The 17500-nt window shown below is 37.9% G+C and overlaps 1 protein-coding gene across 1 annotated transcript in view; it reads right to left on the minus strand.

The window, feature by feature from the left end:
* Positions 1-17500, minus strand: part of yjefn3 (YjeF N-terminal domain containing 3) — a 128660-nt gene that overhangs the window by 44076 nt on the left and 67084 nt on the right. Inside the window, exon 2 of the mRNA XM_062039374.1 lies at positions 17023-17131. Within this exon, the coding sequence (XP_061895358.1) occupies positions 17023-17131 (109 nt within the window). The remainder of the gene's footprint in view (positions 1-17022; positions 17132-17500) is intronic.

Here is a 17500-nt window from a genome sequence, read left to right on the forward strand (position 1 = left end):
GTGCACATCATTAATGTTAATTAAGCAATATCACATGAGAGGGAATGCTGTTTTTTTAATTTGAGAACTGCTGTGATTCGGTTAAAGATAATCATAACATAACATTCTCATATAATATGTTAATTTGCTTTCTTTAAGTAAAAAAAAAAAGGTCAAAGACAAAGCTATTCGGTTTCTTGTGAGTATATACACTTCACTGCCGATGTGGGGGGGAGGGCGCCAGATTGGTTAGGGCCAGGCCTGGACAGAACGATGTTCACCAAATACTCTCATCAGTGAAGCATACACACAAACATATTAAACAGTGGGCTTTCTAACAATTGGGAAGGTTTGTGTCATGTTTACTAAAACAAAAAATGTATTTTCCCCCATCTTTTTCCATTTGGCGGCGCTAAAGAGTTGCTGACCCCTGAGTTAGCTGAAAGCAGCCCGAGCTGGCAAACACATACGGTTTAAGAAAACAAAAACTAATCACATTTCCATGGTGCAAACCCAAACGGCTTCTCGTTCCATCAAAGTGAGCGTCCAACCGCGATGTTAACGAGGCTTGATGGGACGTAGAAGAACAAGCGCGGCGTAATGTCAGTCGGGTCCTAGGGCCGCCACGGGGATACTTTGCTTGCACTCTCACCTCCAATCAAGTCTGAAGAAAACGCTACGAGGCTCCTGAAATAACAAATACACCCGACCCTGGGGGGGGGGGTTTATATATGAGAAAGTGTAGCCGTGTCGGTGCTCATGTAAAGTAGAGATTTACTGCGGCGGGTCAACAAAACGTCTCTGGTCTCCACTCAGGTGATGAACGGCCTCAGACTGATACAGAAGCCCACAGTCTGGTTCTGCTGAGTGCGGCAGCAGTGAAAGGGATCTACTTACCGAGAACCTATAATCTGTCTGGCAAGCAAAAAGTGTAGGTGTGTGTGTCTGTGTGTGTGTGTGTTCTTGTATTCCTACCCTTCTTGAGACATCAACAAGGAAAAGTACCTTCCATATGAGGACCGGCGAACAAGTTAGGACATAAGTCATGGTCCCAATCATATTTGCCAACCCTCCCGTTTTTAGCGGGAGACTCCCGGTATTCAGCGCCTCTCCCGACAACCTCCCGGCAGAGATTTTCTCCCGACAAAACTCCCGGTATTCAGCCGGAGCTGGAGGCCACGCCCCCTCCAGCTCAATGCGGACCTGAGTGGGGACAGCCTGTTCTCACGTCCGCTTTCCCACGATACAAACAGCTTGCCTGCCCAATGACGTCATAACATCTAGGGCTTTTAGAGAGTAGAGTGCACAACTGCGCACACAACAAGGAGACGTTCGAAGGGGAAGGTGTATGTTGCCTGTAAATATGTAGAACAGACTTCTCCATTGAACACGGTGGCCGAAATGATATACTCATCATGAAGGGAGAAGTTAAACAGGACAATACTGTCACCTAATGGATAGCCACCGGAACACTGAAATTCAAGTATTTCTTTTATGTACCGTAATTTCCGGACTATAAGCCGCTACTTTTTCCCCTCGTTCTGGTCCCTGCGGCTTATACAAGGGTGCGGCTTATTTACGGCCTGTTCTTCTCCGACACCGACGAAGAGGATTTCGGTGGTTTTAGTACGCAGGAGGAAGACGATGACATAATGATTAAAGACTGACTTTTCATATACCGGTAGCCTGGTTATTTTGATAACGTACAGGCGAGCACTTTGTATTACTTTGCACCGTTGTATTATTTGTACTCTGCACGAATGCTGTTCGCCATGTCAAAGATGTGAAAGTTTGATTGAATGATTGAAAGATTTATTGTTAATAAATGGGACGCTTTGCGTTCCCAAACAGTCATCTCTGTCCCGACAATCCCCTCCGTGGTAGCAAGAACCCCTATATACTACGCTAATTACACATCAAAACCCTGCGGCTTATAGTCGGGTGCGGCTTATATATGGAGCAATCTGTATTTTCCCCTAAATTTAGCTGGTGCGGCTTATAGTCAGGTGCGGCTTATAGTCCGGAAATTACGGTAAACAAAATAAATATATATATATATATATATATATATATATAGCTAGAATTCACTGAAAGTCAAGTATTTCATACATATATATATATATATATATATATATATATATATATATATATATATATATATATATATATATATATATATATATATATATATATATATATATATATATATATATATATATATGAAATACTCGAGTTGGTGAATTCTAGCTGTAAATAACCACGCCCCCAACCACGCCCCCCGACCCCAACCGCCCCCCCACCCCCGACCAAGCCACACACCCCCACCCCCTACCCCCCACCTCCCGATATTGGAGGTCTCAAGGTTGGCAAGTATGGTCCCAATACAGAAAACCATTGCATCTAATGGAGCAGTGGTTCTCAAATGGGGGTACGCGTACCCCTGGGGGTACTTGAAGGTATGCCAAGGGGTACGTGAGATTTTTTTTAAATATTCTAAAAATAGCAACAATTCAAAAATCCTTTAGAAATATATTTATTGAATAATACTTCAACAAAATAAATGTTTAGAAGGAAGTTCATGAATCCAGATGGATCTCTATTACAATCCCCAAAGAGGGCTCTTTAAGTTGATGATTACTTCTATGTGTAGAAATCTTTATTTATAATTGAATCACTTGTTTATTTTTCAACAAGTTTTTAGTTATTTTTGTATCTTTTTTTCCAAATACCGTATTTCCTTGAATTGGCGCCGGGAATATGGTATTCGCATGCCTCGAATTACAGCCGGGTCAAACTCGTTTCGCAAAATAATTAGCGCATGCTTGGCACTTCCGCCCGGTCAAATATGAGTAATTAAATGACTTCCGCCTCCCAGTGTTAGAGGGCGCTAGTGATCCTTCTTGCGACTGCTGGTACTGCAGAAGAGTGCTGCAGAAGAAGACAACCGGCAGCAAGAGTGCGCAGCCATTGTTTGCTTGGACTTTTACCATGGAGGACTACACATCTAGAATAAAACAGTTTTCTAAACTGGACTTTCAATCGAAGCAGGAGGTAATACTTAAAAGGAAGATCTCCATCGAGACAGAGAGACTTTTAAAACTGAAGAAAGATAAGGAAGACTTATATTTCGATGCTTTTCTTCAAAAGGAGCTGGCATGGACTCATTTATACCTAAAGGTAAGACAATAATAACGTTTTTTTTATTGAATGTGCTTTTCATGATAAGGTAAGCGCCGGAGTGAGAAGAGGTTTTAAAATAATTAGCGCATGCTTGGCCATCCCGCAGGCTTCTGGTAAGCGCCGGAGTGACAGGAGGTTTTAAATTAATTAGCGCCCCTGCGGCTATTCAAGGAAATACGGTAGTTCAAGAAAGACCACTACAAATGAGCAATATTTTGCACTGTTATACAATTTAATAAATCAGAAACTGATGACATAGTGCTGTATTTTACTTCTTTATCTCTTTTTTTCAACCAAAAATGCTTTCCTCTGATTAGGGGGTACTTGAATTTAAAAAATGTTCACAGGGGGTACATCACTGAAAAAAGGTTGAGAACCACCGTAATAAAGAATGTCTCATTTGCACCTCTGGTGGTGAAATCTATCCAAATTAGGGTGGTCCCAAAAAGGAGGTATTTTTCTAATTGACTGTGTGTTGTTTTTTTAAAGTGCACCTCCTCTGGTCAACATATGAAATAACAAGTGTGTGTACAAATTTGAAGTGCTCCCCCTCTGGCCAACATATGTAATAACAGGTGTGTGTAAGAAATTGAAATGCACCACCTTCGGCCAAATTTTTTTTTTTTTTTAATAAATAAATATGGCAACACTTTAGTATGGGGAACACATATTCACCTCCAAGGAAATGCTCCCCTCTACCTCAAACAACTACTCACCGCCAAATCCTCCACACGACACCTCCGCTCCGGAAAGGCTAACCTCCAACTTCCAAGGACAAAGCTCCGCCGCTCCCAGTCTATGGAACGCTCTCCCTGACCACCTGAGGGCACCACAGACTGTGGATGCTTTTAAAAAAGGCTTAAAAACCCTTCTTTTTTTTTTTAAACTTTTTTTTTTTAGTTATACACTACCGTTCAAAAGTTTGGGGTCACATTGAAATGCCCTTATTTTTGAAGGAAAAGCACTGTACTTTTCAATGAAGATAACTTTAAACTAGTCTTAACTTTAAGGAAATACACTCTATACATTGCTAATGTGGTAAATGACTATTCTAGCTGCAAATGTCTGGTTTTTGGTGCAATATCTACATAGGCCCATTTCCAGCAACCATCACTCCAGTGTTCTAATGGTACAATGTGTTTGCTCATTGGCTCAGAAGGCTAATTGATGATTAGAAAACCCTTGTGCAATCATGTTCACACATCTGAAAGCAGTTTAGCTCGTTACAGAAGCTACAAAACTGACCTTTGAGCAGATTGAGTTTCTGGAGCATCACATTTGTGGGGTCAATTAAACGCTCAAAATGGCCAGAAAAAGAGAACTTTCATTTGAAACTTGACAGTCTATTCTTGTTCTTAGAAATGAAGGCTATTCCACACAATTGTTTGGGTGACCCCAAACTTTTGAACGGTAGTGTATGCATACTAGTTCTAGCTATTAGGCTGTTCTAGTTTTTATTTTTTTTAATTTTTATTATCTTTTTATTTTAATTTTTTTTAATACACTGTAGCACTTTGAGGTTGTTTACTCAATTTAAAGTGTTTTTTACAAATAAAATCTATTATTATTATTATTATTATTATTAATTAGTTGCTTATTAACAGGCTAATTAGTAACATATTGGCTCTTTATTAAGTACTTATTAATGCCTTATTCTGCATGGCCCTATTACACAACCAGTTAGCCATTAACTAAGAGTCTTCTCTCAATAACCTCAGAATTATTGCTTATTAGTAACCCTAACCCTAACCCTAACCCTTATATGTTCCCCTAGTGTCCAAATAACTCTAAATTAAGTCTTTGTTACTATAATAAGCAACTAATTAATGGTGAATATGTTCCCCATACTAAAATGTTACCATAAATATGTATATAGAGACATACTGTAATAACTTGAAGTAAATAATGAAGATTAAAAAACAATTATTTACTTCAAAGCTTCACTTTTTCAGATTTGCATAGTTTGTATATATTATTAATGATGTAAATACAAATCTTTATATATCTAGAAAGGGTGGTCCTGAAGAGGTAGGCATTTTTTGGAGTTCTCAAGGAGGTATCACATACAAGAACGTGTGTGTGTGTGTGTGTGTGTGTGTGTGTGTGTGTGTGCGCCTTATTGGCGTGGTATGTCTGAACACAGTCACAGCAGTGAAATGGACCAAATCGGGCCGTCTGCGTCTCCTCTTACAGTAATTGTCTTCAAATAGCGGTGATGTCATGCAAGCGGTGGCTGTGGGCAGTGGCGGTGGTGCGGTGGTGTTCGGGCAGGCTACGCTGGCGAGCTAGGCTATTGGACCAGGATAAAGAGGGGGAAGTGGATATGGTGGTTTAAAATCACACGCTTCCCGTCTCGCTGTGTCCACTCATGTCTTTCAGTGCCGTCAGGCTCTCACGCTTCCCGTTAAAAAGCGTCTTTTTCAACGCTTTTTGCCATCTTGCCATTCTGTGTGAACAGCAGGGTGACACTGTATGAAGGGAAGAACCTAGTACGGTTTGGTGCAACTCTGGATAAAAGTCATTTGTTTTGCTTATTATAGTGTTGTAGATTTTCCCGACTATAAGGCGCACTTAAAATCCTTTTTTTTTCTCTCAAAAATCGACAGTGCGCCTTATAACCCGGTGCGCCTAATGTTCCGGAATAATTCTGGTTTTGCTTACCGACCTCGAAGCAATTTTATTTGGTGCATGGTGTAATGATAAGTGTGACCAGTAGATGGCGGTCAAACATAAGAGATACGTGTACACTGCAATTAACAAGTAAACAACACCAAAATGTTATATGTTCCATTGAAAATATAGAACATTAAACACGACGCACAAAAATCTATCAAAAGACTAGACTTAGACTTAGACTTAGACTTCCTTTTTATTGTCATTCAAATTTGAACTTTACAGTACAGATAAGAACGAAATTTTGTTCTATTAGCTCATGGTAGTGCAGGATAAAAAATCAATAAGGTGCAGATATAAATAAATAGATTACTGTACAGATAAATATATTGCACTTTTGCATATGCATCCACGTTTATGGATGGATGTTATATTGTCTTTATATTCCAGCGAGTTAATAAATTTTTCGGGGGAATTGAGGGGATTATTATGATGCGTTCAAGAGTCTTATGCTAGGTTCACACCAACGGCGCTTTAAAGCGGCATGCAAAGCGGCGTTAAAGCGTAACAAAGCCTGATTAAAGCGTGAGGGTCGTAATGGATCGTGGGAAAGCTTGTAGTGAAGCGGGACATGCGGCAAGTTCGCCCAAAAATTTTAAACGGTTTAAAAAAATTTGGCGCTCTGTCAAGGATGGAATAAAGCGCCGAGAGCGTATCAAAGCCTGACAAAGCCTGACAAAGCTCAGCAAAGCTTGACTCAAAGCGTAGGAAAGCTTAACAGATCTTGGTTCAAAGCGCGGACCCCAGTCTACAACTACAGATAGGAAGTGACTGTGATATTGACTAGTGACATTGAATATAAAAAATGAAAGAAATGCCTTTTATTATTGTCAACTAGCATAAGAAATGAAAGATAGATATTTATTAAGATGACAAAGAAATAAAAGAAATGAAGATATAAAACATAATAAATAATAAACATAATATAACGGGAAAAAAAAGAGAAATTGATAAAATAAATGAAAATAAAACATAATAAATAATAAATAATAAACATAATATAACGAAAAAAGAAGAGAAATTGAAAAAATAAATGAATATAAAACATAATAAATAATAAAAATAATATAACGAAAAAAGAAGAGAAATTGAAAAAATAAATGAACATAAAACATAATAAATAATAAATAATAAACATAATATAACGAAAAAAGAAGAGAAATTGAAAAAATAAATGAATATAAAACATAATAAATAATAAATAATAAACATAATATAACGGAAAAAAGAGAAATTGAAAAAATAAATGGATATAAAACATAACAAATAATAAATAATAAACATAATATAACGGAAAAAAAGAGAAATTGAAAAAACAAATGAATATAAAACATAATAAATAATAAACATAATACTACGGAAAAAAAGAGAAATTTAAAAAACAAATGAATATAAAACATAATAAATAATAAATAATAAACATAATACAACGAAAAAAGAAGAGGAATTGAAAAAATAAATGAATATAAAACATAATAAATAATAAATAATAAACATAATATAACGAAAAAAAGAGAAATTTAAAAAACAAATGAATATAAAACATAATAAATAATAAATAATAAACATAATATAACGGGGGGAAAGAGAAATTTAAAAAACAAATTAATATAAAACATAATAAATAATAAATAATAAACATAATATAACGAAAAAAGAAGAGAAATTGAAAAAATAAATGAATATAAAACATAATGAATAATAAACATAATATAACGGGGGGAAAAAGAGAAATTAAAAAAACAAATGAATATAAAACATAATAAATAATAAATAATAAACATAATATAAAGAGAGAAAAAAGAGAAATTGAAAAAATAAATGAATATAAAACATAATAAATAATAAATAATAAACATAATATAACGGAAAAAAAAGAGAAATTGAAAAAATAAATGAATATAAAAAATGTGTGGAAAACAGTATACTGAGTTTTTCACTTTTTTTTTTACTTATTTGTTTATCATATTTCTCTTTTTTATTACATTATGTGTTTTACCCTGTATATAATAAAACAAAAAGAGAAATCAAATAAATAGATAAATCTAAAAAAATGTGGGGAAAACTTAGTATACTGAGTTTTTCACATCTTTTTTTACTTATTTGTTTATCATATTTCTCTTTTTTATTATATTATGTGTGCGCACGCAATTTATTCATCAAATTCACAAAATAATAATCACAGCATCTTCCAAATTACACATAATTACATAACAATATCACATTTCAAAGTCATTATTACAAATTAATGTTCATAATGTTCATGACACATTAATTCCGATGCACAACAGAGCTTGATAATCGTGTCAGAGCCTGATTTAAAGCATCAGGATCGCATCAAAGCGTAATAAAGTTCAATAAAGCCTAATAAAACATATCAAAGCGTGATTTAAAGCGTATCAAAGCGGGATCAAAGCGGCATCAAATCGTGAGGAACGGTAATTCGTCCCCCCAAAGCGGCAACTAATTTGTATCAGAGCGTATCAAAGCATAACATTACTTCGGAGATCGGGATATTCGTGGAAAAATTGACAAAAATGACGGCGCTTTGCTCGCCGCTTTAAAGCGCGGCAAGCTCCGTTGGTGTGAACCAGGCATTACGGCCTGAGGGAAGACGCAGTAACAGAACCTGGAGGTTCTGCTACGGAGGCTGCGGAACCTCTTTCTAGAGTCCAGCAGTGAAAACAGTCCTTGGTGGGGGTGGGAGGAGTCTCTGCAGATTTTCTGAGCCCTGGTCAGGCAGTGGCTTTTTACGATATCCTGGATAGGAGGAAAAGGAGTCCTGATGATGTTTTCCGCCATCCTCACCACTCTCTGGAGAGACTTCCAGTCTGAGGCACTGCAGCCTCCAGTCCAGACAGAGATGCTGTTGGTCAGCATGCTCTCTATAGTGCCTCTGTAGAATGTGCTGAGAATGGGGGGAGGGAGCTGTGCTCTTTTCATTCGACGCAAAAAGTGCATGCGCTGCTGAGCTCTTTTTACAACATGCAGTTATCTGCATCTTCATCATATCTTCAAAATGTTTTAGTTCGACTTTGGTTTTTGATTGATTGATTGATTGATTGAGACTTTTATTATTAGGTTGCACAGTGAAGTACATATTCCGTACAATTGACCACTAAATGGTAACACCCGAATAAGTTTTTCAACTTGTTTAAGTCGGGGTCCACTTAAATTGATTCATGATACAGATATATACTATCAGATATACTATCACACAAGATAATCACATTGAATTATTTACATTATTTACAATCATGGATTTGGAGGGGGGGTAGAATATGGACATCAAGTAGTGGACATAGAGAGAGAGAGAGAGAGAGAGAGAGAGAGAGAGAGAGAGAGAGAGAGAGAGAGAGAGAGAGAGAGAGAGAGAGGGAGAGAGAGAGAGAGAGAGAGAGAGAGAGAGAGAGAGAGAGAGAGAGAGAGATCAGAAGGCATAAGAAAAAAGTATCAGCATTTGATTGTTTACATTTGATTATTAGCAATCCGGGGAGGGTGTTAGTTTAGGGTTGTAGCTGCCTGGAGGTGAACTTTTATTGCGGTTTTGAAGGAGGATAGAGATGCCCTTTCTTTTATACCTGATGGGAGCGCATTCCACATTGATGTGGCATAGAAAGACAATGAGTTAAGACCTTTATTAGTTCGGAATCTGGGTTTAACGTGGTTAGTGGAGCTCCCCCTGGTGTTGTGGTTATGGCGGTCATTTACATTAAGGAAGTAGTTTGACATGTACTTCGGTATCAGGGAGGTGTAGTGGATTTTATAGACTAGGCTCAGTGCAAGTTGTTTAACTCTGTCCTCCACTTTGAGCCAGCCCACTTTGGAGAAGTGGGTAGGAGTGAGGTGGGATCTGGGGTGGAGGTCTAGAAGTAACCTGACTAACTTGTTCTGGGATGTTTGGAGTTTATATTTGAGGGTTTTGGAGGTGCTAGGGTGCCAGGAGGTGCATGTGTAATCGAAAAAGGGTTGAACGAGAGTTCCCGCCAGAATCCTCATGGTGCTTTTGTTGACCAGAGAGGAGATTCTGTAGAGAAATCTCGTTCGTTGGTTAACCTTTTTGATTACCTTGGTTGCCATTTTATCACAGGAAAGGTTAGCCTCTAGAATGGAACCTAGGTAGGTGACCTCATCTTTCCCGGTGATAACAATGTCACCCACTTTTATAGTGAAGTCATTGACTTTCTTAAGGTTGAGGTGGGACCCAAACAAGCTATGAAGCCACACCGCTTGATGGATTGTACTGTGCTTCAACATAGGAGTATTATTATGGTGTGTGTTTAAGGTAAGACATATTATCTGGCGTTTTGTTTTGCAATTTTATGCAAAAGCAAGTTTTCTTACCTTCTGGTACCTGCTGATCTGTATTTGGGATCTGCATAAATCCTGAAAAATTGTGCGCTTCCGCCTTTGTAGTCCATGTGGACACCGTAGTCGATAAGCTTCTTCTTTTTCTCTATCTTCTTGTTATGTGACATTCATCCTCCGCTGTTGCCATTTCTAATATAAAGTAGTGTAAAGTCCTTACTTATATCTGTCAGTAAACTCGGACATGAAAGCGCTAAAACATACCGGTGTAGTGAGTTTACATTATTCACCCAAGGGACTTTAGTTATTAGATAGTTCCGGTCGGACGGTTTTTCACGGGACACATGAAAAAAACGAATATTTACATTTAAGAAACAAGTCACTGCAGCACATGGGATGATATATAATGTATATATTGTGTTGTTGCACTAGTGAGCCACGGATGAGGAGATGCTGCTCCGTTATTGATTGAAGTAAAGTCGGAATGTCATCAAAACAGTTAGCTCCATCTTTTGACACTTCTTCCACTCCCGTCCTTGCACGCTACACCGCTACAACAAAGATGGCGGGGAGAAGACGCTGTCGAAGGTGAGCCACGTAAATAAGACCGCCCACAAAACGGCGCATCCTGAAGCGACTGACAGAAAGCGACTTGAAGATGATCTGTAAAACATAATCTATGCAACATTTTGACCGAAGAACCACCATTACATGTTATGTGGACCACAAGGAAGTGTTTTACATTTAGAAAAAAATAAAAAAATATGACTCCTTTAATGCGCCCTATAATCCGGTGCGCCTTATATATGAAAAAATATTAAAAATAGACCATTCATCGGCAGTGCGCCCTATGGTCCGCATAATACGGTATATGATTGTGATTGTTGATTGCGATTAATTTGAGTTGGATCACGGTGATTAGCTGTTAGCATATTTCCTCGATTAAACATGTCTATTAGAAGTTACCACAGTAATAAACAGTAAGGAGGCAACAATGCTTGGTATTATCCTGCACGGAACAATCCGCCTTTGTTGACCCTGATCCGGTGTATGTTTGTTTGTGTACGTTGCGAACGTACGTTGTTTGTGCGAAAGTGTTTGTGTCCGTGTGTGTGCGCCACCATTCGTTCCACCGAGCGAAAGTCAGGCTTGTCACTGCATAATTAATGTTCAATCAGCGTGCTTCTTCCCTCTTGCACAGTGGGAAGTGCAGCCCAGAAGAACAAAATAAAAAAAAATGATGACTCCACGAGCATAGAAGTTGAAATAACATACAAAAGGAGCAGCGGCTTTAGTTTCACTATCTGCTGCAGTTTACCTGTAATCCTGCCCTAAATGCGGACTTGCAGGCACTCACAGGAGTCTTCATTAGCCCCGACTGTGAGAGTAAACACACCCACTAATTTAATCAGAAAAACCTAAATATATCTAAATATTTTGTTTAATCAGACTTTCTAATGACCGTATTTTCTGGACCATAGGGCGCACCGGATTATAAGGCGCACTGCCGATGAATGGTCTACATTAAAGAGGTCATTTTATGATTTTTTTTCGAAATTTATAATATTTTCTTGCGGTCTACATGGTCTACATCAGTGGTCCCCAACCTTTTTGTAGTTGCGGACCGGTCAACGCTTGAAAATTTGTCCCACGGACGGGTTTTTTATTTTTTATTTTTTTTATTGTATTTTTTTTTTCATAAAGAAATACAATTATGTGTGCTTAGGGACTGCATCCCTGCAGACTGTATTGATCTATATCAGGGGTCACCAACCTTTTTGAAACCAAGAGCTACTTCTTGGGTAGTGATTAATGCGAAGGGCTACCAGTTTGATACACACTTCAATAAATTGCCAGAAATAGCTAATTTGCTCAATTTACCTTTAACTCTATGTTATTATTAATAATTAATGATATTTACACTTAATTGAACGGTTTAAAAGAGGAGTAAAAACGGAAAAAATGACAATTAAATTTTGAAACATAGTTTATCTTTAATTTCGACTCTTTAAAATTCAAAATTCAATCGAAAAAAAGCAGAGAAAAACTTTAAAAAATAATTTATGGAACATCATTAGTAATTTTTCCTGATTAAGGTTAATTTTAGAATTTTGATGACATATTTTAAATAGGTTAAAATCCAATCTACACTTTGTTAGAATATATAACAAATTGGACCAAGCTATATTTCTAACAAAGACAAATCATTATTTCTTCTAGATTTTCCAGAACAAAAATTTTAAAATAAATTCAAAAGACTTTGAAATAAGATTTAAATTTGATTCTACAGATTTTCTAGATTTGCCAGAATAATTTTTTTGAATTTTAATCATAATAAGTTTGAAGAAATATTTCACAAATATTCTTCGTCGACAAAACAGAAGCTAAAATGAAGAATTAAATTAAAACATTTATTTATTATTCTTTACAATAACAAAACAAAAATTTACTTGAACATTGATTTAAATTGTCAGGAAAGAAGAGGAAGGAATTTAAAAGGTAAAAAGGTATGTGTTCAAAAATCCTAAAATCATTTTTAAGGTTGTATTTTTTCTCTAAAATTGTCTTTCTGAAAGTTATAAGAAGCAAAGTAAAATAATCAATGAATTTATTTAAACAATTGAAGACCAAGTCTTTAAAATATTTTCTTGGATTTTCAAATTCTATTTGAGTTTTGTCTCTCTTAGAATTAAAAATGTCGGGCAAAGCGAGACCAGCTTGCTAGTAAATAAATACAATTTAAAAAATAGAGGCAGCTCACTGGTAAGTGCTGCTATTTGAGCTATTTTTAGAACAGGCCAGCGGGCTACTCATCTGGTCCTTACGGGCTACCTGGTGCCCGCGGGCACCGCGTTGGTGACCCCTGATCTATATTGATATATAATGTATATATTGTGTTTTTTATGTTGATTTCATTAAAAAAATAAAAAATAAAAAATGTTTTTTTTTTTTTTTTTTTTTTTCTTGTGCGGCCCGGTACCAATCGGTGGGGACCACTGGTCTACATGACATGTAATGGAGGTTATTTGGTCAAAATGTTGCAAGGAGATAGTGATAAAGAAGAAGCTTATCGACTACGGCTTCGTCACGGACTACAGTGGCGGACGTGTGCAAATTTTCAGGACTTATGCAGATCTCAAATACAGATCAGCAGGTACCAGAAGGTAAGAAAAGTTGGTTTGCATAATATTGTGAAACAAAACGCCAGGTAACGCCAGGCTAATGGGTGCCATCTTGCGGTCCTTATACACACACCATAGTAATACTCGTATCTCTGACTACGGTATCCGTAATGGGCCGACAATCCATCAAGCGGTGCGGCTTCAAAGTCATAGTAAAACATTTTGACAGATTTTTGAGTGCCGTGTGTAATGTTCTATATTCTCAATGGAACATTTAAAGTTTTGGTGTTGTTTACTGGCGTCATATTGCAGTCTACACGTATATATTATGTGTGACTGCCATCTACTGGTCACACTTATCATTACACCATGTACCAAATAAAATTGCTTCGAGGTCGGTAAGCACAACCAGAATTATTCCTTACATTAGGCGCACCGGGTTATAAGGCGCACTGTCGATTTTTGAGCAAAATTCAACTCCTCTGATATAACATGTACTAAAACACTATGCAAACATTTGTTGTTTAAATCATTTTTGAGTTTGTGGATGAAAAACCTTTTGTTCCTGAAATAATCATTAAACGTGTTTTATGTGTTGGTGCACGTTATTTTACAGTACCTCAAATTCAAACTGCACTTTAAAGGCCTACTGAAAGCCACTACTACCGACCACGCAGTCTGATAGTTTATATATCAATGATGAAATCTTAACATTGCAACACATGCCAATACGGCCGGGTTAACTTATAAAGTGCAATTTTAAATTTCCCGCTAAACTTCCGGTTGAAAACGTCTATGTATGATGACGTATGCGCGTGACGTCAATGGTTGAAACGGAAGTATTCGGACACATTGAATCCTATACAAACAGTTCTGTTTTCATCGCAAAATTCCACAGTATTCTGGACATCTGTGTTGGTGAATCTTTTGCAATTTGTTTAATGAACAATGAAGACTGCAAAGAAGAAAGTTGTAGGTGGGATCGGTGTATTAGCGGCGGGCTGCAGCAACACAACCAGGAGGACTTTGACTTGGATAGCAGACGCGCTATCCGACGCTAGCCGCCGACCGCATCGATGATCGGGTGAAGTCCTTCGTCGCTCCGTCGATTGCTGGAACGCAGGTGAGCACGGGTGTTGATGAGCAGATGAGGGCTGGCTGGCGTAGGTGGATAGCTAATGTTTTTAGCATAGCTCTGTGAGGTCCCGTAGCTAAGTTAGCTTCAATGGCGTCGTTAGCAACAGCATTGTTAAGCTTCGCCAGGCTGGAAAGCATTAACCGTGTAGTTACATGTCCATGGTTTAATAGTATTGTTGATTTACTGTCTATCCTTCCAGTCAGGGGCTTATTTCTTTTGTTTCTATCTGCAGTTAAGCCCGATGCTATCACGTTAGCTCCGTAGCTAAAGTGCTTCGCCGATGTATTGTCGTGGAGATAAAAGTCACTGTGAATGTCCATTTCGCGTTCTCGACTCTCATTTTCAAGAGGATATAGTATCCGAGGTGGTTTAAAATACTAATCCGTGATCCACAATAGAAAAAGTAGAGAGTGTGGAATCCAATGAGCCAGCTTGTACCTAAGTTACGGTCAGAGCGAAAAAAGATACGTCCTGCACTGCACTCTAGTCCTTCACTCTCACGTTCCTCATCCACAAATCTTTCATCCTCGCTCAAATTAATGGGGTAATCGTCGCTTTCTCTGTCCAAATCGCTCTCGCTGCTGGTGTAAACAATGGGGAAAATGTGAGGAGCCTTTCAACCTGTGATGTCACGCTACTTCCGGTACAGGCAAGGCTTTTTTTATCAGCGACCAAAAGTTGCGAACTTTATCGTCGATGTTCTCTATTAAATCCTTTCAGCAAAAATATGGCAATATCGCGAAATGATCAAGTATGACACATAGAATGGATCTGCTATCCCCGTTTAAATAAATAAAAATCATTTCAGTAGGCCTTTAATGTAATTGTATTCAATATATGCTACAGTGTTGGAGTTCTAAAAAAAAACGCCACAATCTGGGTCACCGCTTCTTGTTTGCCAAAACACTGCTGAGAAGCACTGATGTATACAAGTCATTCAAGAAAACAAATAATAATTTACCATTTGAAAGTGTTGTTCTAGGAAATGTTCACTTGAAATAAAAGTCTTGTAGTATTCAGTACACCACTGATGCTTTGTTTACTGCAGAATGAAGTTTGTGATTGTAGTAGAATTTCTGACTTTTGAACTATATTTCGTGTCTATTAAGAATGTCTGCTCATTTCATTTCTCTTCTATTCTATACCATTGAAGGACCAGATGTAGGACAAAGCTGAATATGGAGTCGCTCTGACCATTCTACAAAATGTTTTGATTGTCTAAGCATGACTAAGGGATTCAAGGATGTCGCAAAACAAACATGTCGAAAACAACGGGACCTTGGGGCATGGGGAAACAGATAAAAATGGCCAGGAGACCAGGGGCCGTACTTATCAAGCTTCTTAGAGTGCCATTTTACACTTAAGTCCTGAGAATTTGCGAAATTTAGTCCTACTCTCAAACTTAAGAATAAAAGCTTTTTATCAACGTTCTTAAGTCTAAGAATCACTCCTACTCTCCACGATATTTAAGAGACCTTCAGAGGTGTCTTAAGTGGTTAGGAGTTGCCAGCAGGGGATGGCACTGAGGCGAGAGAGACGTGCTGCGAACGTTCAGGGAACGGAACAATGTTGTTGTTTTTTTGATGACGAGCAGCTGATCAAACGGTATCGTTTAGACAGAGCAGATATTATTTTTGTCACAGATTTAATACTTTTCGATTCCTTGTTGATTTCTGCATGTGTCTGCAGTGGGCTAGTATATATAGAGCCACCCACACCAGTTTCAAATGAGTTGCCTAATTAATGAATTGGAAAGAAAATGTTATGACAGTAGCGTATGTGTGTGGCCGTGAGGTGAGTGACGTCAGTGAGTGTGTGGGCGATAGAAGAGAGGGAGCGGTAGCGTGAGTGCCGGCGGGGACTAGTTTGTTTTGTATTATTTTGTAGTTTCTGGTCAAAATATACACTCCCATTGTCCACTTAAATATTTCCAAGATATTTCTTTATTCTTAGACAACGGATTCCCTTCCGTGATTGGTCATTTCTATGGACACAGAAATGACTTCACCTAAAATTCCGTTTACGGCACATAGTAATGTCGTAATTCAGCTCTGAGTGTGACACTTAAGATTCAGTCCTACACTTCGCTGAAAGTGTGAGTAAGACGCTTGATAACTAACTTTTAAGTGCAGCTTTCAGTGAAGAATTTATTTACTCTTAAGTCAACTCTTAGCAGACTTCTTAGGAGTAATTCTAAGAAGCTTGATAAGTACGATTGCTTGATTCGTGTGTCCTCTGGAGGACGTCTGTTTGTTTGCATGGACAAAACATTCCAACTTATGCACTTTTGACTATGGGTAAATAAACTTTTTGTACTAAATTCACTTTTGTTGCTGTTTAAGCTTCGGACAATCCACTACATGATGACAAGCAAAAGAACTTAGAAAGGGAAAAAAGTTGTCTTTACTCACACAAAATGTACCGAAAAAGAAGAATCGACATCAACAATATGATTTGCCTGAGTGGCTGGACAGGACAAAAAAATAAAATAAAATAAATATTGTGATTTTTATTGAGATCGGATGATACGAAAAAATTAATGGCGGTATTTTTTTTTTTGTTGCCAGACCGCCCAGCAATATTGTAGATGTTGAATAAGACGTATCAACGTAAGAACCAAACCTTGGAGATGGCGAGAGCACAGGCGTGTCCCCAAATCTCAATCAGCTGCTGTTGTCCAAACTTGTAATCCCTCAGGAGTTCCGTCTCGATGGCGCTGGCCTCGTCTTTACTAGAAAACAGACGAGAAGATGCGATAATGTGGTTATTCCAAGACATATCCTGCACATGATGTCAGAATAATTGTATCTAAGTTATCACAAAACTTTGTGTTGACATGAGATCCCGGCGAGAAGACAAAAGCTGTCTTTGATCCTACATCCTGTCACTGGGTAGGATGGGAAGCAACATGAAAGTGTTCTGTTTCTTTGATGTATTGTAATCCACAGAAAGATTGTGTCTTGACCCGAGAACTACAAAGCAGAGAGGAAGCAGGACCAGACTCCCCTCAAGGCGACCTTTTCTTTGAACTGTTTTACGACCTTTTCTTTTAACTGTTTTGTGGCCAAAGGCAGCACCTGTTTACGACCCTCGTCCCTTA

The sequence above is a fragment of the Entelurus aequoreus genome, linkage group LG27 (assembly GCF_033978785.1).
Source record: "Entelurus aequoreus isolate RoL-2023_Sb linkage group LG27, RoL_Eaeq_v1.1, whole genome shotgun sequence".
Taxonomy (NCBI): domain Eukaryota; kingdom Metazoa; phylum Chordata; class Actinopteri; order Syngnathiformes; family Syngnathidae; genus Entelurus; species Entelurus aequoreus.